This window comes from Falco punctatus, assembly GCF_963210335.1.
Source record: "Falco punctatus genome assembly, chromosome: 5".
Classification (NCBI taxonomy): domain Eukaryota; kingdom Metazoa; phylum Chordata; class Aves; order Falconiformes; family Falconidae; genus Falco; species Falco punctatus.
Window position 1 is genome coordinate 29,356,085 of NC_137584.1, and position 25,545 is coordinate 29,381,629.

The 25,545-nt window shown below is 39.9% G+C and overlaps 2 protein-coding genes across 3 annotated transcripts in view; both read right to left on the reverse strand.

Annotated features, from left to right (window-relative positions):
- The window catches only part of LOC308064041 (uncharacterized protein), an 82,900-nt gene extending 70,380 nt beyond the window's left edge, over nucleotides 1-12,520 (reverse strand). For both annotated transcript variants that reach the window (XM_080387895.1, XM_080387896.1), the window contains exons 1-2: nucleotides 8,854-12,520; nucleotides 7,977-8,090 (exon numbers count right to left, since the gene is read on the reverse strand). In XM_080387895.1, the coding sequence (XP_080244021.1) occupies nucleotides 7,977-8,090; nucleotides 8,854-8,894 (155 nt within the window). In that variant the 5' untranslated portion in view covers nucleotides 8,895-12,520. The remainder of the gene's footprint in view (nucleotides 1-7,976; nucleotides 8,091-8,853) is intronic.
- A 139-nt stretch (nucleotides 12,521-12,659) lies between these two features.
- The window catches only part of NOL10 (nucleolar protein 10), a 53,343-nt gene continuing 40,457 nt past the window's right edge, over nucleotides 12,660-25,545 (reverse strand). Inside the window, exons 15-21 of the mRNA XM_080387858.1 lie at nucleotides 25,322-25,401; nucleotides 25,066-25,164; nucleotides 24,330-24,416; nucleotides 22,403-22,576; nucleotides 21,757-22,004; nucleotides 16,465-16,567; nucleotides 12,660-13,097 (exon numbers count right to left, since the gene is read on the reverse strand). Of these exons, the coding sequence (XP_080243984.1) occupies nucleotides 12,978-13,097; nucleotides 16,465-16,567; nucleotides 21,757-22,004; nucleotides 22,403-22,576; nucleotides 24,330-24,416; nucleotides 25,066-25,164; nucleotides 25,322-25,401 (911 nt within the window). The 3' untranslated portion in view covers nucleotides 12,660-12,977. The remainder of the gene's footprint in view (nucleotides 13,098-16,464; nucleotides 16,568-21,756; nucleotides 22,005-22,402; nucleotides 22,577-24,329; nucleotides 24,417-25,065; nucleotides 25,165-25,321; nucleotides 25,402-25,545) is intronic.

Sequence of the window (25,545 nt, forward strand, 5' to 3'; positions counted from 1 at the left end):
TGTGTGTCACATCTCCAAGTACACATGGGTTACACTGTAACTATGCACTGCTCAAAGTTTGCAAAAGAAGTACTACTCACCTAAAGCTGCAAATATTCATAGGGTTTCTGTCCCTCCCCAAGTACTCTGACTGCAATCCCACTGCCCTTGCCTAATCCTATAACCACGTAAGAAACCTGTGCAGTTACCTACAGATACGGAACCTGTTCTCCAGGGGAAACTTCAAAGTCTTCTACATACAACACCCAACCAAAAATGGCATTTAAGACTTGAACTGTTCCTGATTGTGGTTGCAGACACCTTTGTGAGCAGGATCTATAAAATTTCAAGGGCACAAACCACACAAAAGTAGACTCATCTGGTCTCCCTTAGGTCATCGGAAGTAAAACAGAAGAAGAAAAAAAGGAAATAAAGTGAAACCCTTTATTAAAAATATTTTTTTAAAGATCCCCCCCCCAACTGCATCTGAAAAAGGGTGTCTTTGGTTTAAATCCTTAGCAACAGCAACTGGGGACAGAGAGGCTTTGAGAAATACTGTCTCTAAGTTACCAATTTCAGAGCAGGGAACGCACCTTTTATTCCTGCCTTCTGTGCAAGGCAGAACTCACCTGCATTTAACCACCTTCCTGGTGTATGATCTGCCATACTGTCAGGAAACCAAACCAAAGCAAAGACGTAAAAGGTCTTGTCCATCAGAGCAGACCGAAACTTTAGCTCCTTCTCGTGCCAGTTAAGACAGTGCTCTGACAGAACCACTCAGTGGATTCAGAAACTTTCATCTTACTCTTCTGAGACACGGTCATCTCCTCACCCCTTCTAATTTTGAGATCCACTACAGCACATATATTAGAAACGGGTGCAAAACGAGGGAGCAGCAGAAATTTTACAGAGCTTCCAGTGTTTTACCACATCCTCCTTCCACTTTGGGAAATTATTGGGCAACTAGGAACTGGGTTTATGCAAAGCGGATCCGACTCCCGGAGGAGGGCACCCTGCTAGAGTTGTGCGTGACTGAGCTTTGGCTTCTGCTGCAGAGCAGGAACCACAGACTACTCTGTGTGGCCACTGTTAGGGGTCAGGGCAGCAGCTGGTAAGAGCTAAGTAACTCATTACACCTCAACAGCCACCTTCCCTTACCCCAATACAATATACTCCTTCCCCTCAACTCCACCCACCAGAACAACCCAAACCTGCAGGCGACCCGTAAGCCACACAGGCAGTACCTTGCAATCATCACAGTAAACATACAGCCAATATCACCCCAACACAGGCAAAACTCCTTTGATGTCAATGAGAGCGTGGCTTGTGTCAAGGCAGCAGGGTTGACCCTGTTGTTTTGGAGGCTGTGTAGGTGGAAAAGACAAGACCGGCAAGTGGAATAAAAGCCCAAAGAAAATGAATTGAGGAATTATTCAGTAACAGTTCAAAGCCCTGCATGTGGGATGAAAGCCAGCTTAATGCTTAATAAACCCAAGAAATGATTCAGTAATAGTTCATCCTGTGTGATGGGTTCTCTGTAATCAACGTAAGCCGTGTCTGTGAGAGCCAATACAAATTAAGTACCGGTTGTTCAGACTACCTCTCTGCCTTTGGACTGCTTTAGTTATGTACCAAAGAAAGAACTTTTAATTGAGAGAAAAGTAAGGCTTTCTCAACAATCACATGCTCGTCAACCCAAGATCTATTGGTTAAGGGATTTGGAGCATGGTCACCAAAACTAGCTCTCACAGTATCACTACTTCTCTGGTTAAAACACAAGAGATCCCATTGATATAACAGAATTTCTCTCTTGCAATGCCTGAAATCAAGATGCAAAATGATGTTCAAAGAAAACTGTTTCAGTAGCTTTCCAATTTCTTGCTTTATTTTGAGGCATCAGATGCTCTGAGACACCAACACTGAAATCTCTCAGAACTGTTATTGTCCCTTGTGTATTTATGTCCTCCTGCCTTAGGGCTTAGTCCTCCTTTCTTGGAACCCCGTAGCCAGCTTTGCTTTACTTTCAGAGACTTAATATTCATGGAAGAAAACAGACTCTATGGACAGTTTTGGCTCTACTGCTTTTCAAATTGGTGGTGAGGAACGTTGCGCAGGCCCCACAGGGAGCTTGTGGTACCTTTCTGAAACACCAAAGACATTTCTGGATACATTGGCCTCAAAATGCACTGACACACTGAAGGCTTTCAATTAGGAGCAGGAAGATTGCTCAGAGAATGCAAGGTAGAAAGGAAAGCTAGAAGCATGGCTGTTGCCAAGCTCTCAGGACAGCCTTGCACTGAAGGTTTCTGAGCTGTGGTCAAAGCGGTGATAGGCCTATATTCTTAGATTCAAGCACCTTTGAATTCTGAGCAAGCCTGGAGGCCAGTCCAAATTCTTGCCTCAGCCAAGAGGCAGAAATTTTAACCTGTGGGAGTCACACAGCCTAATACAGTACAAGTTTGCTGGCTGTATGGGTACCTTATGCACTGACAGATTCTCAAGCCCATCTGGTTCTTCAGGCTGGTTTGTACCTTGATGTATTTAGCTTAGATGCCCTAAAATGCTTTACTCTGTGCAGTGAGACAAACGAAGTGATGCATGAAGCCAGAAGTAGGGCTGTCTCGAAGTCAGAACCTCCAAAGCTTCTGGTAATTAAGATATTATTTCCACTTAGCTCCTATCAGTTAGTTGTCACCAAATCCCAGCTACACTAGGAAAAGAACCATCAGCACCAATAGTAATTTTCATTCCCAATTAGTGCAGAAATTGTTTTGTTGGTTTAACAGCTAAAGACAGGGTGAAGCAATAAAGAGGTTGTCTATCTGTGGTGGGTTGACCCCAGCTGGATGCCAGGTGCCCACCAAAGCCACTCTGTCACTGTCCTCCTCGGCTGGGCAGGGGAGGCCCAGCTGGCCCTAGCACAGGTCCCCGCGGGGCCACGGGCCCTGCCCGGAGCTGCTCCAGCGTGGCTGCCCGCGGGTCACAGCCTCCCTCAGGCATCCCCCTTCCCCTCCATGGGCTGCAGGTGGCAAACTGCTCCACCGTGGACCTCCATGGGCTGGGGACACAGCCTGCCACGCCGGGGGCTGCGCCGCGGGCTGGGGGGCACCTGGAGCACCTCCTCCCCCTCCTTGTTCACAGAACTGCGTGTGTGCAAAGTTTTTCTTTTCACATACTCTCAGTTCTCTCTCTGGCTGTAATCTGCTGCACGGGTTTTTTCCCCTTCTGAAATCTGCTGTCCCAGGGGCGCTGCCACCGTCACTGACGGTCTGGGCCTTGGCCAGCGGCGGGTCCCTCTCGGAGCCGGCTGGCGCTGGCTGTCGGACATGGGGGCAGCTCCTGCCGGCTTCTCACAGAAGCCACCCCCATGGCCCCTGGCTACCAAAACCTTGCCACGCAAACCCAATACGCTATCAAACTTCCCCTAACTGTTTTGTCTTCTGATTAGTATTCACTAAACCAATTTTCCATCGCCGAAAGGAGCCTGGGAAACCTGTTGCTGACAGCTGCTGTGGGTCACTTTCTTGATGTTGTCAGTGTCAGAACATGCCCCCCGAAGGGAGGGAAGACAGAAGGGGTTCAGACAGCTCAGCTCTTCAGCAGTCACAAGCTGCGGGCACTTCAGCCTGCTGCTCCACACAGGCGCTCACCGATCCAGGCCTTGCGGTTTGACAGTGCCCAATAACTCCAGATGCTGGGGGGTGCAGAACCAAAAAAACCCCCCAAAAAACGGGAAGAGTTTACTTTACCGTTTCTCCCTGATCAGCTCTAGTAACCTTGTCATGCTGGCTGGAGGAATCCAGTTTTTAAAAGGCACTGAAGTGCAAGAAACTAGAGCAGGTCAGGACAGGACTTTACCCTCTAGGAGAAAACTGCCGTAAGATTAAAAGCTAGAAAGTCTTCACTGAAACCCCCAAACCAGAACAGATTAGTTCCAGCTCTTGAAAATTTGACATTCACATTGATCAGCTCTTTTCTCTGTTGGAAAGTGTTTCAAGAGAAACATTTGGCCAGATCTCAAATGATTTTCCACCTCTCCTCTCTCCCATCCTTTCCAGCTGCATTATTGACTGCCTTACTAGACAGTTACCCTTTTTCCAAATTATCTCTATGAGAAATTCCTCTAATTTCATGGGGAGTGGTGGCCTCCTTGAAGGAAGGAGCTCTGCTTCCCCAGATCTTCAGAGGCAAGGGGAAACAGTACATCTAGAAAAAGAAAGGTCAATCACCCTTCTGTGATTAAGGGGAAGCATTTAAGAGACAAAGACAGACATCCACCCTTGGCCATTACTCTCTAGAATTGCTTCAGTAGACATCACGTACACATCACATAACCAGGCAAAGTAAAAAGAGATCCTCTGGCAAAACAGTAGAGAGAAGGAGCTGCCTGCCTCGGCTGTTTGGTTATTTCATCCTCCAGTCCTTGAGGCACAGCGCAGGATACACCCACTCGGGTGTAAAATCTCCCTTGCATTGGTCACATTGAATTTCCACCATATACTAGCAGCCCTGTCCTCACATCTGTCCAAAATGCCACCAGTGAAGGCAGCTTTCATTCCCGCCACTCCGGAGAGGTCAAGCAATACCTGAAATAGCTCCGTGCCTCATCTTTGCTCTGGAGAAGATTCCACTTTCCTGCAGTTTTGACTGGACCACTCATGGTTTGAGAGACTGACCACAGAAATAAAGGAACACGGCCTTCAAAGTCTCCTACAATAACTTTCACTTATCAGCACATCTAACGTCTTTCCTTAACTGGCTAAACCACAGTTAATTTAGCAAGACTAGTCCCCAGCTACCTGCACATGTTGGGTATTGCACACGATGTTCTTGCTCATGTCTACACTGAATAGTGTCAGGCCGCATCCTGAGTACCACAGCACGATCATCTATGCTCTGCTTCTAGTAATATTTAAATTGCAGCAGTGTACCATGGCACTGTGCAAAAGTGTTTTGTTGTAACCTGTCTAAAATATCTCAGGTAGAGGATATTTATTTGCTGTGGAGATCTGTTTAAAATATTGCCTCATACTTTCAGTGCAAGTGTCATAGTCCCATTAGGCAATCTCCCGTTTACATCTGGGAAAGAAGAAAAACACTGTAGCTATGACGGGAGTGTTGCAAACTTCCCTTTTGATTCAGTTTACAAGAATATTCAGCAAAATCCTAAGAGACAAGATAATTACTTCTCAACATTCTCATTTGCATAAGATGATTAAATCCTTACAAGTAAGCATGGGGTCTCTTACGACTTTTATGTACGCACTCCACAGATCTGTTGGTAAATAAAATGGACATAATATTCATTAGTGAAATGATACATAATCTGAATGCATTTTAATGTTGAAACTTTTGTGTAATTGCACATTATGTAACATAATCATGCATGTATGTAATTGTACACAGCAACTGTACTAATGCAGTAGTAAGATCTTGAAAAAAAAATTACAGAACACAACTCCACCCCAAACACCCAGACCCTCACTGAAGCAGAGCTAGCACAGCGGCACAGGCATACAGAACAGTAAGAGGGGAATTTTTGGGGGTTAAAGCAACATTTGCCCCTGCATATCGCCAAGAGCACATGCCAGCTCTCCAAACCCCCACCGTGCACTTTGATGTCACGGCTCTTCACATCTCCAAGTTCATATAGATCTACTCTGCTCAACAGCTGCCTATAAACAACCCATTACTATTATCATTTTAGTGGTCATTCTCAAAGCCCTGCTACATCTGTACAAATCTGTACTATAGATCCAGATATTAATCGAAAAACTGGAGCATAGAGATAGGCACCCCACAAGAAATAGGCAGATGTTAAAAGAAGAGATAATGAGTAGGAGAGACAGAGCAGCTTTGGCAGAAACTGCTGTAGGGAAGGGAAGGGTGGTTCCAGGAATTGGGAGTATAACTTCTGATTAGGGCTGGGCCGGTATTTCCCACTTCAACTGCCTAGTTTTCTCTTTAATGAGGAAATGGGATTTTCACTTTTGCCCCACTCTGAAGAATTAAATGGGAACAAGGACCTGCCTTCATAGGTAAGATGACCCTAATGTCACTCATAAAGCATGACCACACTGGGAACAACAGTGTTTTAAACTCATACCTGATTTTGCTGTAACATTATTGTACTTCAACTCTAATTGAATGTAACCATCAAAGGAAATGCAGCACTTCTCTCTGCAATTATTTCTTTCAAATGGTAAGAGAAAAATTACTCCTTTCTGAACATGCTCAGGGTTGATCTTCACTCCTTGCACATGCACCACAGTCTAAACCACTAAGCAAACAAAGAACAGAAGATGAGATCCTGAAAGAGTCAGCAACAGATACATTTCTGAATTTACACTGTTACAGATGATACACAGTCATTGCAGTTTTCATTCACTTGCACAGAAATCAGCTTACTTCACCTCAACTGATGTGTGAGCGTGTAAACTAGTCTGTACCACAGGATGCTCACAAGCATTTCATACAGAAAAGCCACTTACAGTACAAACACAGGGTAACGTGTGATGTATTATCAATAAAAATTTGCCACTAGGCCCCATGTGGGTGAAGGATCTGGGCAAAATTGGAAAACAAGAGGAAGGAAGCGATACTAAAACGCAGTTAACGCAAGCAGAGTCATCAGAGAGGAATAGGGCAGAGAATGCCTAAATTATAGGTGGGGGAACAGGTGTAGAAATCAGCGATACCCAGTTTTACAGACAGTATGACACGAACCCCAGTGCTAGGTTTATGGTTATCCATCTACAGAGTCTTTAAAATGTGGGAATTCTTTTTCGTCCGGCTGTGTAAACTACAAGCTCTGCTAAATCTGATTGTTTTCTGCAGGCTATACTATAAATTGTTCGTTTTGCTGATAGAATAGGACTACTTCTTCATGTTCATCACAAAGAGTCAGTTGTTGAGTATTATGGGCTTTGAAACACAGCGATAACAATCAAGAGCTAAAGTTTATTAATAGATTTATGTGCTTTCATTCAGCTTAAAAACTCCATACTTCCCAAGATCAGACAAAATATATTAGCTATGGAAACAAGCCAAAAAAAGTATTTAATCTTTATGAAAGAGATAAAAAGATAAAGCTAGTGAGTGATTCACTTGAAGGATGGGATAAAGGGGGAAAATTACTCCAGTCAATTAACGCTGCATGCCTCTTCCTTACGCCCTACAACATTCATAGAGTAATCGGGCTGGAGAGGTTTTCTAAAGTTCATTAATCCATTCCTCCTCCTCAAAGCCGGCTCCACTATACCTGGGGGGCTCCTGCGGATGGTTAATCTGACATTGCAAGCCTTTCAGGGGATGTTGCACAACCTCCCCAGGTATTACTAGTTTTTCCCATCCGGAAACATGGAGAACGCAAAGATAAAAGGCTGCTGCAAAGCAAGATGGAGTAATTTGGAAACTGTTGCACCCTCCCTCACAACTCTTCCTGAAGCTGGTTATTTCAAATCATGCCCATTTTTAAGCTCCATACATAAATGGACCCCATGAGCATAAAAAAGTGTATAAACATCTCACACACGCCTGCTATTTATGGAGGGGAATATTTTAAATCATACTTCACCCTTTTGTTCAGATACTAAAAACCAGCACTGTGGTACGGTAAATTCTTTCATTGTTTTGTATAATCTGATGGATGCTCTCCATTTCAGACAATTATACAAGCCACAGGAACACAGCATGCTTCTTGGCTTGGTAATAGCATTTTGGAAAGAACATTACATAAATAGTTTTGGTTCAATGTTTGTTCAGTGACTAATAGCCTATCCAAAGTAAGCCATATAGTGGTGGAGCAAGAAAGTACTGAAGCATAGGTGATACATCAGGTCCAGGTCTTGTCTTTATCTTGCTAGTACTTCACTCCCATTTAACCACTATCTGTATATTTATTTATAGGCAGTTTATAAAACTGATTCTCACCACTAAATTCACATACATATGAAACAATCAGGGTTTCCACAAGGCTACAGCATCTCACCACTCACCTTAGAGCACGAACTTTAAATGTCGAAAAGGATCCCATCAGCTGCTCAGCTTTTAGGAATGGTAATACTGGATCGATACTGATGCCTGCAGTATGGAAAACGAAGTACTGTTGACTGAAAAAAGGTTGATATAATCAGGCTGATACCCAAGAAATGCCTGCTTTGGTTGCATTATGAAGTTAATTGGTTGCAAGGACGTTGCATGCATGTCAGCTTCTACCAAAACTTCAAATCTTCCCCCAGACAGCTGTCCAAGGACATTAACCTGCTTTATCAGTCTCAAGAATCTAAACATGTTTCACACCCGGTCCCTCCATGGGACTTTAAGGCTCTGCTACCTCTCCCCCACCTTGCCAAGGTTTGGCTGGCTGTGCTGAAAGCCAGCTCTGGTAACAGTACAGCCAGACAGCTGGGGACCAGGCTGCTACGAGAAGAGCTGTGTGCCAAAGAGCTCTGAACAGCCTTGCCAGAGACCTGCCCCTGCTTTGCTAGGGAGCTGCATCAGCCCTGGTCCCTGCCTAAGCTACGCTGCAGGTGTGCCCGCCAAAGCACCTCATAGACCCTGACCTGCTCACTTGACCTTGGGCCTGCCTTGTAGTTATGAACTTGCCTGTATTGTGTGCTGGCTGAATCTCACTGCTGTCACCCTACTGCTCTTCTCGTTTGCTAACTGCAGGACTGCACCTCCTGTCAGAGAGGTCACTGCCCCCACCTGCCTTGTCGCTAAGCTCCCAGCCCGCTGAGCTGCCCGCTCCTGCTGCTCCCCGATCCCTCAAAAGCCAGGCTTGCAAGGAGCCTTCATCCCTATTTCACCAAAAAGCTCTTGGGTTCACATGCACGCCAGGCAGACTGGCACAGGCCACCCACTATAGCTCACCTGTGTTCGGAGTTCCAGCGCTGGACACCCTGAAGAGCCATGCTTCGCTGTTAGCAAAATGCAAACATCAAACACTTCTCCTGACCGAAGCAAGCAACATGCGAAGAACACCACCTTCTTTCAAGCACTTAATGGTCAGATCAAGGCCAGGAAATACACTTTGCTGGCTACTGCTGGTTCATGGGAAAAAGTAGTATGACATTAAAAATTAGTTCCACTTCTTGATTTTAAAATTATATACTATCTTTCTGGTTTAGAGACATGCTGAGCATCCATCTCCCTGTATTAGAATGACATGTGCTTCCTTCAGGAATATAGTCAACAGGAGGAGAACACCTTTGGCACCACAGGCCTGTTCCTAGTTAATTCTCTCTGGTCTTTCAAAATCTGCATCAGCCACTGGTTATCTAGTAAAGCACAAATTCAGTTATAGTAAGATGGAGACTGCATAGAGCTTTGCCTCTTCTTCACCTTACACAAATCATGACCTCATGCAAGCCCTCAGCCATCCAGAGCACAAATGAAGAAACTGTAGAATGAAGAACTGGCCCCAGGCAGGTGTTCCCTATCAAAGACAAGCAAATGAATTTACAATCCAGCACAGCCTCCCTCTCCTCAAAGGGGCACATCACAACCAGCCAAGTTACATATGCTGTTCATGAATATTCAGATTCTTGAGCCAACTCTTAATGTTCTTCTTCACAAATGCTATCTGTGACCTCCAGTTTTCTAGGATTCTTCTCTGCAATGGCTGGTATCTATTACTTGCACTTCTATCTCTAATTAGCCTTATTCTAGGCAGCGGGTGCAGGGGGGTGGGGGTGCAGGAAAAGAGATATTATATACATCGCACATAAAAATACAGTGCACTGACAGGCGGGTGCAGGGGGGTGGGGGTGCAGGAAAAGAGATATTATATACATCGCACATAAAAATACAGTGCACTGACAGGCAAAGCCTGCAGTGCTTTGGAAACCTCGAACAGTAGGAACTATCTTCTAAAGACCATAAACTACTAGGTGTACATCAAACCTGTCTTCCAGTTTCCACATTTGCTTCCTATAATATTCAGATTACAGTCACAGTCCTATCTTTCCAGGCATTTCACTGGTTATGCCTAGTATGCTTAAACACTAAAGTGTATCCCAGCTATCTTTTATGCAAAATAAATTGTGCGCTAAGGACAGTTTGCATGTGCCTTCTCTCTAACAGTACAAACTATATTCCTTTAATCATATTACAGGCTCCAACCTAAATAAGTGATCAGTATTATCATAACGAGGTACTCTTAAGTGCATAAAAAGCAAAAAAACTGACCTAAACCAGTGTCAGTCAAGAATCTCAAAACAGAATACACTTTTTTTAAGCTGAAAGTTAACATTTCAAACTCAGTTCACTACTACCCTGCAGATCAACCACATTATTTTTACTGCTCTTGACAGCCAAACAAAATCACTGCTAAAATAAGGATGCCTTAAAACCATAAATGCACCTCTAGCTCTTGTTCAAACATAATGGGGTTTAGACCCGCCATGAGAAGGAACAAACTCATCCAAATTCCTGTTCTTACAGTGCCAATTCTGTCCACTTAATCCCCAATTCTCCCTGTATCAGCCAGAATGTGTTAATTTTCCACCATTAACTTTTCCATGTTCAGTATAGCCCTGTGTATGAAGCAAACACACCTGAATTGCATGCAGAAAATTTCTAAGAGATAACACAATGCTCCAGGGGAAAGATGCTGCACTAGTACAAACTTTAACTTGTCACTGCACTTGGATTTCAAAGGCTTGAATGCTACCAGAAGACAAGACTCCAAAGAAGGACAGGGGCAACCACAACTGCATTACATTTGGCTAAATGCATTACATGTGGCTGAAGCAGTAATAATGGTACTTCTTGATATACAGCATGGGCGAGACTGACATTGGAATACGGGATAGCTCTGTGTTAAACAGAAAGCATGAGAAACTTACGGACAATGCAGAAATTTGACAGCTAGAGGTAAAAAATAAAAAGGTATTGAGAGACTCATCTTTTAGCTGACTGCAAATGACAGCAACATTATGATTACAATGTATGTTTTGAAGATGAAGATACCAGGTGCAAAAGGCATTTTTAAAGGAAACAAAATAATTGAAAACAGAAGCAAAGAATTAAAGCAGGTAAAATTAAATTGGGGAGAAGAAAATCAGGTTAATCATGTGACTGATTATTCTACCATCTAAACAAAACAAAAATAAGCATCAGGCAATGAGAAACCAAGGTTTTTACTGAAATAACTACAAAAATTCTATGGTAAATACTGTCCAGGAGACATGATCAGATTATTAATATGTCTGGTTTATAAAGCAAAATGCTGTCCTGGTTTTGGCTGGGATAGAATCGATTTTCTTCCTAGCAGTTGGTACAATGCTGTGTTTTGGCTTTAGTGTGAGAATAATGTTGATAACACACCGATGTTTTAGCTGTTGCCAAGTTGTTGCTTGTTCTAAGTCAAGGACTTCTCAGTTCCCCGTGCTCTGCCAGTGAGCAGGTGCGCAAGAAGCCGGGAGGGAGCAGAGCCAGGACAGCTGACCCGAACCGGCCAAAGGGATATTCCATACCATAGAGCGTCACGCTCAGTATATAAACTGGGGGGAGTTGGTCGGGAGGGGCCGATGGCTGCTCGGGGACTGGCTGGGCATCGGTCAGCGAGCATTGTGCATCACTTGATTTTTCTCCTCTCTTTCCCTCTCTTCTTCATTAACATTATCATTGTTGTTATTATTACCATCATTGTCATCTTTTAGTTTATTTCAATTATTAAACTGTTCTTACATCAACCCATGAGTTTTACCTTTTTCCAACTGTGCTCCCTGCCCCTCTGTGGGTGGGAAAGTGGGGGAGTGAGTGAGCGGCTGCACAGTACTTAGTTGCCAACTGAGGTTAAACCATGACAAACACCTAAGAACCTCCAAGTCTCTTAAGATTTACAGTGATGAAGGAATTCACTCATTCTTCTTGGATCCAAAATTCAAAGTTTCTTGGAGTTAGCAAAAAGACAATTTATGAAGACATTTAAAAGCAATAAACAAAGTTTCTATAGGATCAAAAGTAAAAATTAATTTAAGTAGTGAACTACTTATGTAAATGATGGGTTTGCAAGATTAAAATAATTTAAAAAAATCAAGACAACATGCTGTATCCTGGTTAGCAACAAGCATTCTTTTGAGAATCAAAAAAAATGACACAGAAAAGAATCCATAATTTCCTTAACGTAGGTTCTAGTTTCTTATATTAAACTAAACCAACTTTTTGAAGAATAGCGGGCTACTGGCATGGCCTTAAAGTGCTTGTTACATGAACATATACCACTTGGTCTATGTCGAACCTGGCTTACCAAAGCATATTAAACGTGGTCCTAAGGATTCTAAGTAAAGGCAATATTCACAAAATTTAACTTAGTAAGACTAACCTTCTGAGATTCCCCCTTGTACATTGGTGTGGCAAGAGAGGTTTCCTTCCAGAGTGATTTAGAGGAACTTAAATCAGACATTTTCAATTGCCCTCATGACAACTATTTATACCTCCTCCTGGGTACTAAGGCAACCCAAGAATATAAATCCAAAGTCAGTTTTTGAAAAACACAATTGTGTGTCATCCTTCAAGAACCATAAAAGAAAAATTTGTTGTGCCCTTGTAAAGATAAGTTTTTGGACAAAATAACTTACCCTTGATCTTTTATCTAAGCAGTCACAAACAAAGATTTCAGAAAGCAAAAACCCACAGCTCTTAAGTTAAATAAAAGACAGGCAGCCTTGCTGTATACATAAATTCTTAAATTCTTCTGTAGAAAACACCCAGAGTTACACAATAACCAGTTGCTGGTGATTCTTGCACAAATACAGTTCACACTGGAGTTCAGAAACACAGCACACTTGTAGTGTCCTTTGGTCAATACTTACACTTTCATAAACTTTTCAATAATTAACACAGGGTTTAGCAAATTCTGGGTTGTGTGTTCATCAATGAATCAAAATACAAATATACTGGTACCATGTCCCAATTTGAAAAAGTTTTTTTCCATTTGAAAAAGGAAAAGAGATAAACAAGTTTCTTTAAAAAAAAAAACATAAAATAAATCAACGAAACAGTCGTCCTCTTCCACGTTTGCTCTTGAGATGATTAGCAGAACGCCTAAGAGTTTTCCTCTCTTGACGATGTTGTTTCTCAGCTTCCTGCTGTTTCTTCTGCTGCTCTGACTGGAATAATAAAACAAAAATAGTCAGGTTCTTGTAAACTTACGCATCACCTCATTGTTCAAGTACCTATATATCAAGTCAGAATTCCATTAGGAAATTTTACTGTAAATGGTCCCAGGCTATCTTGTCTTATACCATATGTCTTATAATGTACTTGTTAATTCTGGGTATCCCTAGGCACTATCATTCCAAGCAATTCAGAGCAAACATTTAAGACAAAGCTATCGAAAACCAGTTCATAAAATCATGTATTTCAGATCAAAACCAATGTCTAACAATAGACTGTAAAATTACACTCTAGAATTTACGATTTAATGCCCTTAAGAAGGCAGAGCACAATTTGAAGCTATTTAGTTTCCACTTTGGTAAACGAGTACTACCACATTTAATATTTGCACACAAATGGATTTAATGAAGACAAAACAGTTAAGTTTGCTGAAACATACAGGTTTTCTAAAAAGTGTTCTTAAAAGTTCCTGAACATGTTTGATATGCTGTATGCAGTTCTAGAAAAACTTTCCACATGAAAATAATTTAAAATCTCTGCTCACGTGGCACATGTTCTATTAATGTTTTTTCTCTTCATCAAAAAGACGCTGAAAGGGTTTAACTTACATACCACATAGATGAAATGGCTCTTACAGCCATAAACTACTATTTTCTTTGGAAGACTAAGGCTTGTCTTAGAACTAAGCATAAACGGGAACTAGCAGACTTGAACTAGCCAAGCTCAGGCAACTGTCTATGCTATAAAATACTCCAGCAATTAAAGTAATTTCAACAGCAGCACAGATAACTGCATTAACAGTGTGACAGAATTACTTGATATGCAGCTGCATCCCCACTGCATCTAATTCTGTAATCAGTAGCATTCATATATTAGCCTGTCTCTCCCTGAACCTCCCATTAAAGTACAATTTAAACTTGAGCTAGAGATTTGTATGCATAGACAGCATTTTGGCTGAGGTGAGATATGAACCAATTTACCAAATGTAACAATAAGCTCATACTAGTATCGTAGTAATAAAAGCTAGTGGTCTTTAGACTTCGCTGAAATGTACTGACTCCTGATTCCACTGCAAGTAGGGTAAAAAGAAACCCACTATTTGAAAACTGAGTAGTTTCTCTGTCTCCAGACCTCATCTGAAATGGTCTTAAGAAATCTTAATTTAATTTTGACTGCTACTGCTAGTATGCTGTAACTAAATGATCTTGATTTGCATTTGAAGCTTCGTTGGGTTTTTATTTGGGGTTTTTTTGTTGTTGTTTTTTTAAATGTCCTTCCATACCTCCCTAGTAGTGTAAAGCATTTCAGTATTCTAGAAACCCTGCTATTTTGTTACATCTATTTGCTATGATAAAGCATGCTGAAACTGAGAAACAGGACACACTGTGGGAACCATACTAAAATCTCCTGAAAACGGAACTGTGAAATATCAATGCCAAACAATTTCATCACTGGACCTGTCAGTGGCTGCTGGGCATCTGGGAGGCTGCTAACATACCTCAAATGCAGCAGCCAAGCACAGTCTCAATTCCACCGAGTTACAAGGTCAAGTGATAACAATCCTATGGAAGCACAATTCTCTCCCCGCCACTGAGTCTTTCTACCTACTCCTAAATACACCTGTGCTTTAAGGAAAGCGCGTCACAAAGCGGAAGTTGACGATCACAGTAACACTAAAACAAAATCCCTTTTTTGGCTTGCCAACCTCATCTCTTCATCCTCTGAAAAGGAGCGTCAAGACACAGCATACTGCATAGAATGACTTCTCCCTAGCTCTCCCTGCTCCTTTCCCTGGGACTTCAGAATATATGTGCAGGATCTGTTTATTTGAGAGAAGACTTGCAAGTCTCATTTTGCTATTTTGTTGATAGGACAAAAGATCTCCAACTGTAGACGCCTTATTTTTCTTTTAATTACACCTTAAAAAGTATTGCTCATGCAAATGAGCACAACATATGTATTTCAATAAAGCAACATCAGTTAACAGAAAAAAATCCATATATGTTAGCAGCAATGTAATTAAAAAAAACGCAAAGCTATAGCATATCTACTGGAATCAAGTAAAAATGGCTTTCTGAACAATTGCTATGTCTTCTTCTGCCTTACTCCCAAATCTTCACAATACTTTTAGTAAAAGGTGATACTTCATTGTTCACCACCGACTAGAAAAAACTTTGTGGCTTTGCATTTTCTAAGTTAAAGCTACTATAAAAAAGACTGTGCTTTTGAAGCCCTACAAAACCCACTTAATTATAGACGCAAGACACTAACATACCAGCTATAGCAGCTGGTAAAATCTTCAGAATGGTTATCCTAAACAGCACTGCAGAGGAATCTGTGACTTACTCCTCAGTCAACACATTTTAAATTCAATCAGTGGAATCAAAAACAGATGAAAAAGGACATCTGCAAACAGACAATAGTTAGGTAAAACAAGTAAGGTAAAAACAGTCCCATAAATCTGGTTATTCAAAGAATTTTTTCAGGCATACCCGCATACCCAATGTGATCAAATAACTACTTAGCCATTCTTAGCAGTTTTACCAGTGAGAATAGTATTTGACTGCTGATAAGGAGAAATGTATTACACGAAAGAGGCTTACCTGAAGAAAACCAGTTTCAACTGAAGTACATTTTGACAGCTCAAGTATCAATATGGGTCTTCAGCATTTATAACATGTCCTTTCCTCAGTTGTAAAGCAATTTTCTAGCAAAAAATCCCTAAGCGTTCTATAATAGTAGCAGATGCACATATGCATTTAACTCTGCCCACAATATAATCACCTGTATGCGATCTACAAATTCCTTAGGATAGGAAATCAAAACCCTTTGGGAAAGGCAGCAGTCAACTACACACTTCCAACGGAATTTGGCAAGTAGAAAAGGTCCAGAGCTCATTCTTGTGATGTGTTACACGAGTTCAATGACAAAAGGCGGCTAGGAGCTCTGTTTTTATCATGCTGAGATCTAGCAACATTATCAACCAAGAGAAAGCCTGTCACCTATGGCATCCTGACTACATTTGGACCTGCAGACCAAGCAAGATCTGATCAGTCCTGGCACAGAAGTCAGGTAAGGTCACGAGCTTCTGATGGTATGTCTGCAAATAAACTATTAAAAAATGGAAGCCAGTATTTTCCACTGGAACATAAGATTTTATGAGTGCTGCCTAAGTTATAAGGGTATAAACACACAGAGTACTACCGGAGGCTTTTATTCTCTTGGCAAGAAGCAGAAGAGTTGGCAGCTTATAAAGAAACGAAGAAGGACATTAGATCGACGGTTTTAAAGTTCCTGTTCTTTCATGCAAAAACTAAAGTTACTTGTATATTATCTTAAAAAATTATATATATAGCTCACCTTCTTTAATTTGAAAGTTGCCTGTTTGCTGCCTACTGTGGTATCAGACACATTGAGTGTGCCAAGTTTTTCTTCAAGCTTTAAACGATCTCCAAGAGTTTTCCTGCAGAGAATAATTAACATTAGTCCCTATTCTTGACATCTTTTTACTGTAATAAAGGCTGATAATGCAGTCAAGGCTAATCTCAGTTTCTCTGAAACTCTGACATGCCATAACTCTAAAAAATAAACATTCAGTAAACAGAAAAGACAACTTCAAATCATTCACTCCAGATACTGCTTTCAGTAGAAACACTTTTAAAATTTACGTAAAGTTCATCATTCTTCCGCTAAAAAAGCGACAGGACTCTAGCTGAAAAAGAAACCACACCCTTCTATTGATGTAGTTTTCTATGAAATGTCAGAAAAAGTCATGAGTATTCAGCTGCAGCAACATACATGGACAAATAAAAAAATACAGTTTTCTTGAAATCTTATCACTTCTGAGTTGGAAACACTTTTAAGGGAAGGAAATAATCTTGCCTATACATCAGAATGAATTCATCCTCAAATGAATCACTTCACTGATGGAGACAAACTACTTAGTCCAAATACAAATGACTCTTCAGACACTGTTCCCACAACAGCCTAATGCAAATAGTGCTCCAAATAAAAGAACAATGCAAACAAACGAATGTGATAACTAAGTCAGACCCTGACCCCAGAGAGGAGCTCCACCTGAGCATATGCCTTCAAGCACACTGCGCTCATCAGTTTCTGTAAGCAAGCTGGTATAGAGCCTCTCCCTCAGGCACTGTAAGTCTAACAGTTCTATGGAGCAGGTAGCCGTTGTGGCCAAAACTGATGCTGCTTTCAGCTCTCCTCCACTGGAAGTTAATGATGTGGGCATGCCCTAGTTGCTCCAGGTCGTGATCTGATATTTAACATCACCATTTCTGAATTCATTTAAGTTGGGTTGTAAACTGGAACAGTTGGGGAGTGGAAATATACCTTGTTCCCGCATAGCTGCCAGCACAGGGGTGAGGCCGGCAGGTAGGGATGGCACCAGCTTCAGCCAGCCTCCCTAAAGGCACCTGTGAGTCCTAACATGGCTTGTCCTTTTTCTGTAACATGGGTTCTACAAGTAGGTAGTGCCACCTGAGAATATGACATGGCTTGTACAATCAAACAAACTCACTCTGCGATGCACTTAGGAAACGTTCCCCTAACTGTAAACTAAATTAGTTTCTGCAATTTGAGATGCTACTGTTAGTGCCTCACTAGATCTCTCTGAAGAGGGAGGGCTAAGAGACATTTTCTGTACAAGTTTTAAAGTGGAAAATAAGTCATCATAAAAATACAGACTATTAGCAGCCACCAGTCAATGCCATTTACTATGGATGAAGGGCTCATGGATCGTGGCCTACGCATGAAGTCTCTGAAGTCCGCTGAATTTTGGTTAATGAGCCATTTTATGTAACAAAGACTCTTCAGATTAACAATAAAAAAATTACTGTCAAGAATTACTTTATTTCTCATGACTAGGTACTTTGTACTTTTTTCTGTAGTATATTTTTCATTGAGTACATGTAAAAACTTGTTCCATCTGTGCGAATCGGGAAGACATGCTAAGCCTTAGAGCTAACTATGGCAGAAGATCAGTCACCGACATTGTGGTGGGATTTCTACATTCAAGTGAAGTCCCATTTTTCTCCCCTTTGAAAGTGAACTGGAGAAATATGGCTACTACCCAGCAATTATTTAGCATGACTGCCTAGATACTGCTTCACTCAGGAGAAAAACAAAAATGAGGCGATATTAGCAAAATGCTGTGGGTTGCAATTTTACTGACTAAACGCAGGTATGGCTATATCTACCTGAAAATGTGCAGACCTCAAATGATAGTGAATTGCACATGCTGACACACACAACAGCTGGGTTGTTTGGGTTAGTTGGTGGGGTTTTTTTTAAATCATCCTCAACAAATTGAATCAAGAGTTACATTAACAGTGTTATTAAAGGCAACTTCTCCTGCCCTACCATAAAAAAGAAACAAAAAAAATCACCCAGGCACCTCTTTTTTTCCTCATTATAAAGAGAACAGTTTTTCAGGACTTTTCCTGCTGTTTTACTTCAGCAATACCTAGTAACATCAACCGTGCTTTTTTTGGCTTAGTCATCTCTGAAGATACACATATTGACTGTTGTACTATCAACTACTGTAGTTTTTAATTTTGACATGCTCTAACTCCAGTATGAAACTTTTTAAAGGGACACCAAGAAAATCAAAAGAGCTCTTAGTTACTTAAAAGGAATGCATAAAAGGAAATGTGCTATGTCAGGAACTTATGCAGTAGCTATACAAAGCACAAGTTTTGCATGTTTTCATGTGTAAGCATAGGAGAGCAAAAGGGGGAAATGAAATGTAGACAAATTTGAGACAAAATGTTTACAACCATGAGTAAATTCTGCAGCTTTCCTGTGCAAAGAATGCATAGACTGTTGGTCTATGAAGAAATTTATAGTACACATCACTGCTTTAGAAGTTGGGCTTGGAGCCGTGCTGAGTCAGGAACATGTCGAAAGAAACACCCAGTTTTATATAAGTCATAAACTGTTTCCTCAGGTAGAACATTATATGATTAGAGAAAAAAAGAACACCTAGCCATTAAACGCATAGTGAAGGTATTAAGGTACTTAATTATATTGGTCACAGACCATCATTCCATAACTTGGATAAATCAAATCAAAGACAAACATGCCAGCCTCACCAGATTGTACATGCCACTACAGTCTTTCCAATTTTCAGTACATTACTTGAATTAATTATTTTTATGCTGACTACTTATCACTGAATAAGGCCAGCAGAAAACATATTTAAATATTTTCTTCATAGAATTCAAATATGTAAAAATGATCATTAACCAAACAAGTTAGCTCACAACACAGACTAATTCATTATGATTACAGAATCATATTAGCTGTATGTTAGAAGAAACAGATACCAGTTGTTAATTTTTAAATTTCTTCTAAGAATTTGAGGCATATCAGACTCTATACTAAGAACAATGCTTGGATGAACACAAATGGGATCAGTAAGTAGAGCGCTAACTTCTTAAAAATAAAAAAAGACATGGAAAGATAGTTCAATGACAGCAACTCAGAAAAACTTAAAGGATGTAATGCTGTCACATGCATTTTTTTATCCTTCTATCCTATCCCCCATTTTCTCTCTCCTTTTCTTTTTTTTTAAAACATATTACATTCCATTCCACCAGCGCACCTACCACACAGAGGTTATCTAACCTAAGCCACCCTAATTATGCATCACACTTTGCAAAATATTCTGCAGAGAATTAGCAGCAAATCTTAAGACAGATTCTCTTCTCTAAAAGCAGTCTTTTAGAAGTCTTTCCACGGTTTATGTCATCACTGATTATTCCTCCATCCACTGGACAGGTCTGTGGTATTTGCTTTTGTTTTTCCTGAGTTCGAAGCAATGAGTTTTCTCCCTCAATACACCAGATGAAAGAATTTACTTTGTCCTGTGTCACACTACTATTTTTTTCTAAATGTTTCTCTTCCTTACACCTGCCTTGGCTTATTTACTTAACTTTCAGTATCCTTGTTCACATTTAAGCCTTCCATGCTTTGAACATAATGAAATCTTAATACTTGAAATTGAGCGTCCTTGAGAATTTCCTTCAGAGGTCAGCAGCTGAATTTGTGTAGAAGAACAATGTACGAGTCTGCTGCAGCCATTCTGCGTTTTAGGGAAGTGTTTCAATGGCAATGGGAATACACTGCCATTCGACCGGTGTCTCCAGCTCCTTTTAAGTCACTTGTTAACATGACTATAAATCTAAGTACAATGTAAAAAAAATTCTTAACCTACAACACTCTGTTAGTGTCCAGAGTAGATTTTCTCCTGACAAAGAAGAAAAACTGACAAAAGTAAAAAGTTGCTTCATCTTCTGGAAGAAAGAAAGAAAATAAATCAGAAGAAAGCTGACAGAGATGACTAAGACCGTTAAGAGTCCAGAATGAGTGGGTATATTGAAAATAAAGAACAAAGAAAAAACCCATGTGAAAACAATTGCTGATAAAAAACACCTCAGGAAAACATGGGAATCAGTTCTGCAGAAGTGCTATAAATCCCAATTTATAAAAACCACTACTGCTATTTAACGAGGTCTTATAGGTACAGCATGGAAATCCCAGACTACTAGACTACTGTAGAAACACTGTCTCAGTAATACTTAAAAACCATTTTACGTGGTAATTCTAGTTATAAACTTGCAAATTTAATGGACAGGCTGCATTTTTATCAAATGTTTCTTTACGTATCTCCAGAAAATTTCCATCATGAAACAACTAGGTTGTAGAGTCAGTCATTAGTGACATAAAGAAACAGCTCCATTATATATATTATTCACTTCCTTTTCTTTGACTATATAATTTCATTTTAAGTAAAAATGTAACGGCTATTATGAGATCCCTCTGGCCCAGCAACTTGTTTCCAACATTAGTCAGAATTCTGTTCTGCATCCAGCGTGCTTCAAGAACTTTGAAGCTATTGTCTTTAATATTAGTGTCTGCACTTCAAATACTAAAAGGCTATTAAATCTCATTTTCTGAAGGGCTTAACTCACCTCTGAAAAAAAAAAATCAATGAGATTTGCAGGCATTAAGCACCTCAAAGCCAAGTCCTTCAGTTTGATGTGCTCTTTATACACTACTCAATTACTTCAGTTGATTATCAGTTTAAGGCAATTCAAATTAATAAAAAGAGAGGGGGTTTTGTATTGCAAAAAGAAAACCAGAAATAGTAAGACCTGACAATATCAGGACAGCATAAGTTTCTGGATGCCATAGAAGTACACAAACAAAACAATTTTTCTCGATCCTATCCCCAGAATAGTGACTAGCCATGCAGTGTTCTACATTCTTTTAGAGGGTCAGATGAAAAACATCTAGACTGTCAACGTCATGTTGATACTGGGGGAGAAATTTAACCAGTCTCACAGACACCAGTGTTATTTGTGAGAGCAGCAATTCACCAACACCGAGTAATGGATCCTCATATGTTTTACTAATCTCATTTGTGTTGCGCTCTGCTATACTTTAAACATTACAGTTGTTAAACTAGAAAACAATGTTTTCAACAACTATGTCACTAAGTTATATCCCTGAATCGCCAGATGTGGCTTTACTTGTAAGTGCTTCCAAGCCAAAATGCCACTGGCCTACATTGTAGAGAAATGCTTGAGAATCATCCACCCCCAGCTATTAAAATAGGAACATTAGTCTTACTTCATTAATTTTTGTTTTTTGGCAGAGTCTTTGAAGCTTCTGAATTCCTCTCCTTCTTTAATCTCAAAAAACTGAGGTTTCAGTAATGTTTGCTGATCCTCCTTGAACCTTTCCTGCCGCTTTACTTTTTCCTCTTGGCGTAGGAGCTTGCGCTGTTTCCTGACCTCTTCAACCCAGCCTTTTTCATCATCTGAACTCTCAGAACTTTCTGCATCACTTGCTTTTCCTTCTGGTTCTTCCTCCTCTTCCTGCAGACAAAAATAGTACAAAATAAGAAATCATCAACTCATTTTGTTTTCAAACCATTCCTGCAATTAGAGTATGTGACAGCTTTTACATAGATACAGTCAAAGAAAACTAAAATTTCAATAGAAGTAATAACAGCAAATGAAGCGGAAGACATTTTATAGAATTGTTTCCACCTACATATTTCATGTTTTTCAAACCTATATTCATGTAGACACAATATTGTTCACATCTAAAAAACCCTAGGATAACATAAATTACACTTAATTACTTTAGCTGATAAGACATTCCTGCATTGCCTCCATCCTTCCTTCTTTCTAGTGTGAAAACTCTGAATGCTTGAAGCCAAGAAAACAAATAAACCATGGATTTTTCCTAATGCAAATGGAAAATATTTTACCTGTTCTTGTGCTTCCAGTTCCTCTAAGATCTTTAGTTTCCTCTTTCTTTTCTCACTTATTTTAGAAACAAGTGGGTTAAGTAGCCTAAATTCTTCACTCTGCTCATCCACCTGGAAATCGGGATTCTCAAACATGACCTTAAAACGATCATCTTTGAGAAGACTAGGCAGATTCTGGAAAAGAAGCAAAGCATGAGTGAGTTATAAGACTCTGAAACAGACATTGGTAAAGTAAGTAACACCTTTTTAATTAAACACACCTCAAAACCAGCATGTGAAATGCCAGTTGCTTTATCCTTCCAGGTCATATAAAAATCAAGATTTATGCTTATTATATTTTATTACTTTCACAAAGATCAAATATCATTCTAAGCTACCTCTAAGCAAGACAGGTTTTCTTAGGCACACTATAGACACCTTAAATACACAATTACTAATATTTTTGAATTAATGTTTCTCATACATTCAGCCAGCTAGTCTGGAGACGTGTTGATATCTATTGGCTAATCAGCAGTACCTCCGAGGCAAATACTCTGCCTGACAGGGATGATTCTGCAACATGTGCAACAAATTATCAGGGTAAACATGTCTTTATGCAATGCTACTACTGTTTTACTGTAAATACCTAAGAGCAAATGTTTCTATACATCTTATGACACTTTTTCCTCACTGCCCTCACATACAGCATGAAAAAGGCAGTTTCATTCATGTCAAAGTAAAATGATCTCCGTGTAAATTATGCTACTGCTGAATTAGGTACAGTTCAAGCTACAGTTCCAGCTTGTGCGAATACTTGCTGTTGTCACTTAAAAAAACCCACTGAATACATAGGATTTTTATTATAAAAAGCAGATCTTTCAACATTGTCAAATTTATAGGAGTACATTTGTCCCAACCCAGTACTACATTTCAATTGCTACCAAAGAAGGGGGGGGGGGGGGGGGAGGTACAGAATACTGTAAATTTCAAACACAGGAACTGTTGCAAATGTATGACTTCCACTCACAGCCATCACACAGTCAACAATAAACCCCAAAGCCTAAAAAATACTGCTCTTCATAAGCCTCCAATGCCATTTCAGGAAAATAGCCAGGACATGCATTTTTATGTATATACTTTTTAGTTCTCTTAACACAATCTATATGTACTCCTACACAAATCAGCCCCCAATTATTGAACTCAGATTTCCATCATAACACTGGCTAATACACTCTGCATTGAAGGTTTTACCACCGTCTGCTTTTTCGGTAGTTCATGCTTCCTACTAACTGTAACACATAGGATTTCATCAGATGCCACATGAAACCATTTTCAAGAATGCCATAGTCCTGTGAGAATGAGCACCTATGAAGTGCAACCCATAGAAAGTCCCCCCCAACTCGATATTAAACATTAATAATTTTTTCCTTTAGAATTTGCTTAGGATAAAAATGGATTATTTTCAACATCAGGAAGAATTGCTGTTGCATAAGAACAAACCATTTCGGCTATTTTATAAAATGTAGTTAACTGTATATACAAAGAAAGGCAATTGTATCTTCAGTTTTACAGATAACATCTATATTGTCATGGTCACCACCAAAATACCAACAAATGCAAACAACAGGTCTTATTTGAACAACTTTGGTATTCACTCTGCATTTAGCCAGCTTCTGGAGCCCTGTGAAGCCCCTACCATCTTCACAGTAAGTATTTCATTTTAAGCTTTAAGTTACTACATGGCCATCTTGCTGCTGCAGCTAGTGAAGTCCACTTTAAAGCCACTGACTAGAGTATGTTATTTATGAGAAACAAACAATGGCATTTTGGATCTGTTTGGACACATAAAAAACCCAAAACCAATCACACCCAACAACAACAACAAAATGAGTGTTGTAAGCATTACTATTTCTGTGCTCCCAGAGAAGTCTCCAAAACAAAAGCTCACCTTCTGTTTCCTTTTTCTAGTAACCTGTTGCTCCTCCTCTTCTTCAATCAGTTTGAGTGCAAGCTCTTTATTGACTTTTGGAAGTTTCTAAAGAGAGGAAAGCAATTAATCAGTAAATTACTCTTTTACACACGCAAAAACCTACATGTTTTACATATAGGTATGGTGAAGAGAGAATTCTTACTCCTTCCTATAACTCTTAACGAAAAGCTCCTTGATGAGTTCCAAACATTTCTTGGTACTAGTAAAGCAATAGTGCTTACAGAAAATTTAAGCAGAACTTATGTATCATTTTTTCCTTGTAATACACCAGCTTTAGTACTTTAAAAGCAATTATTTATCCTTGTATGTTGAGCAAATTCAATCTAGAAAGCTACTAGTTGTAAACATGATACTTTTTTTATATATCTCCTTCCACAGTATTCTGTTCTAATGGCTTAAATCATTTAGTTTAAAGAGAGAAGTAGAAACTATTAAGTTTTACCAGTAGGTTATCTGCTCAAGTGGCAGATGTGATGAGATCTGCTCTTTACAGTTTGGTATCGGTCTCTCTCATCTGTGGGAATCACATGCATGGGAATTTTACAGTTCCATTCAAAAAGTTCTATACTTTGTGTCTCTGAAGATAAACAGAATCAAATCCTAAGTCACTACATCTCCAAGATACACTTAAGAATATATTACTCTCTGTATGAAAAGTTTTCCCAGAGGTATACGCATTTTTTACGGGATTTACCTTTAGTTGAACTCTCTGGGCACGTGTTTCTTCTATCTTCTGCCTTATTTTCTCTCTTCTATATTCTTCATAGGCAAAAGGGTTGGACATCATTTTTGCCTTTGAACAAGCAGGAGGAAGTAAAAAGAAGATACCATTAATACAGGATACAGTCCATTATTTGGAGTAACAAAACACAAAGCACGTAAAAACACCCCTCAACAAACACACATTTTATTGTTAAAAGCAAAAATTGACAAGGATCAGACTTATTTACCTTATGATAAAGTCTTATGTCCATGAAAAAGCCATGCATATATGCTCTGAGCAATGACGATCCAATGAGATGAGCAAGGCCTGGGAAAAAAGTTACAGAGGATTTCAAAGATCTTTCATATATAAAGAACTCCTATTCCAAGTTGGCCACTTCACTTACCCGATTCAAGACAAGCAAGCACTGCCAACGCAACACATCAAACAGTCACATCTATTACATCAAGA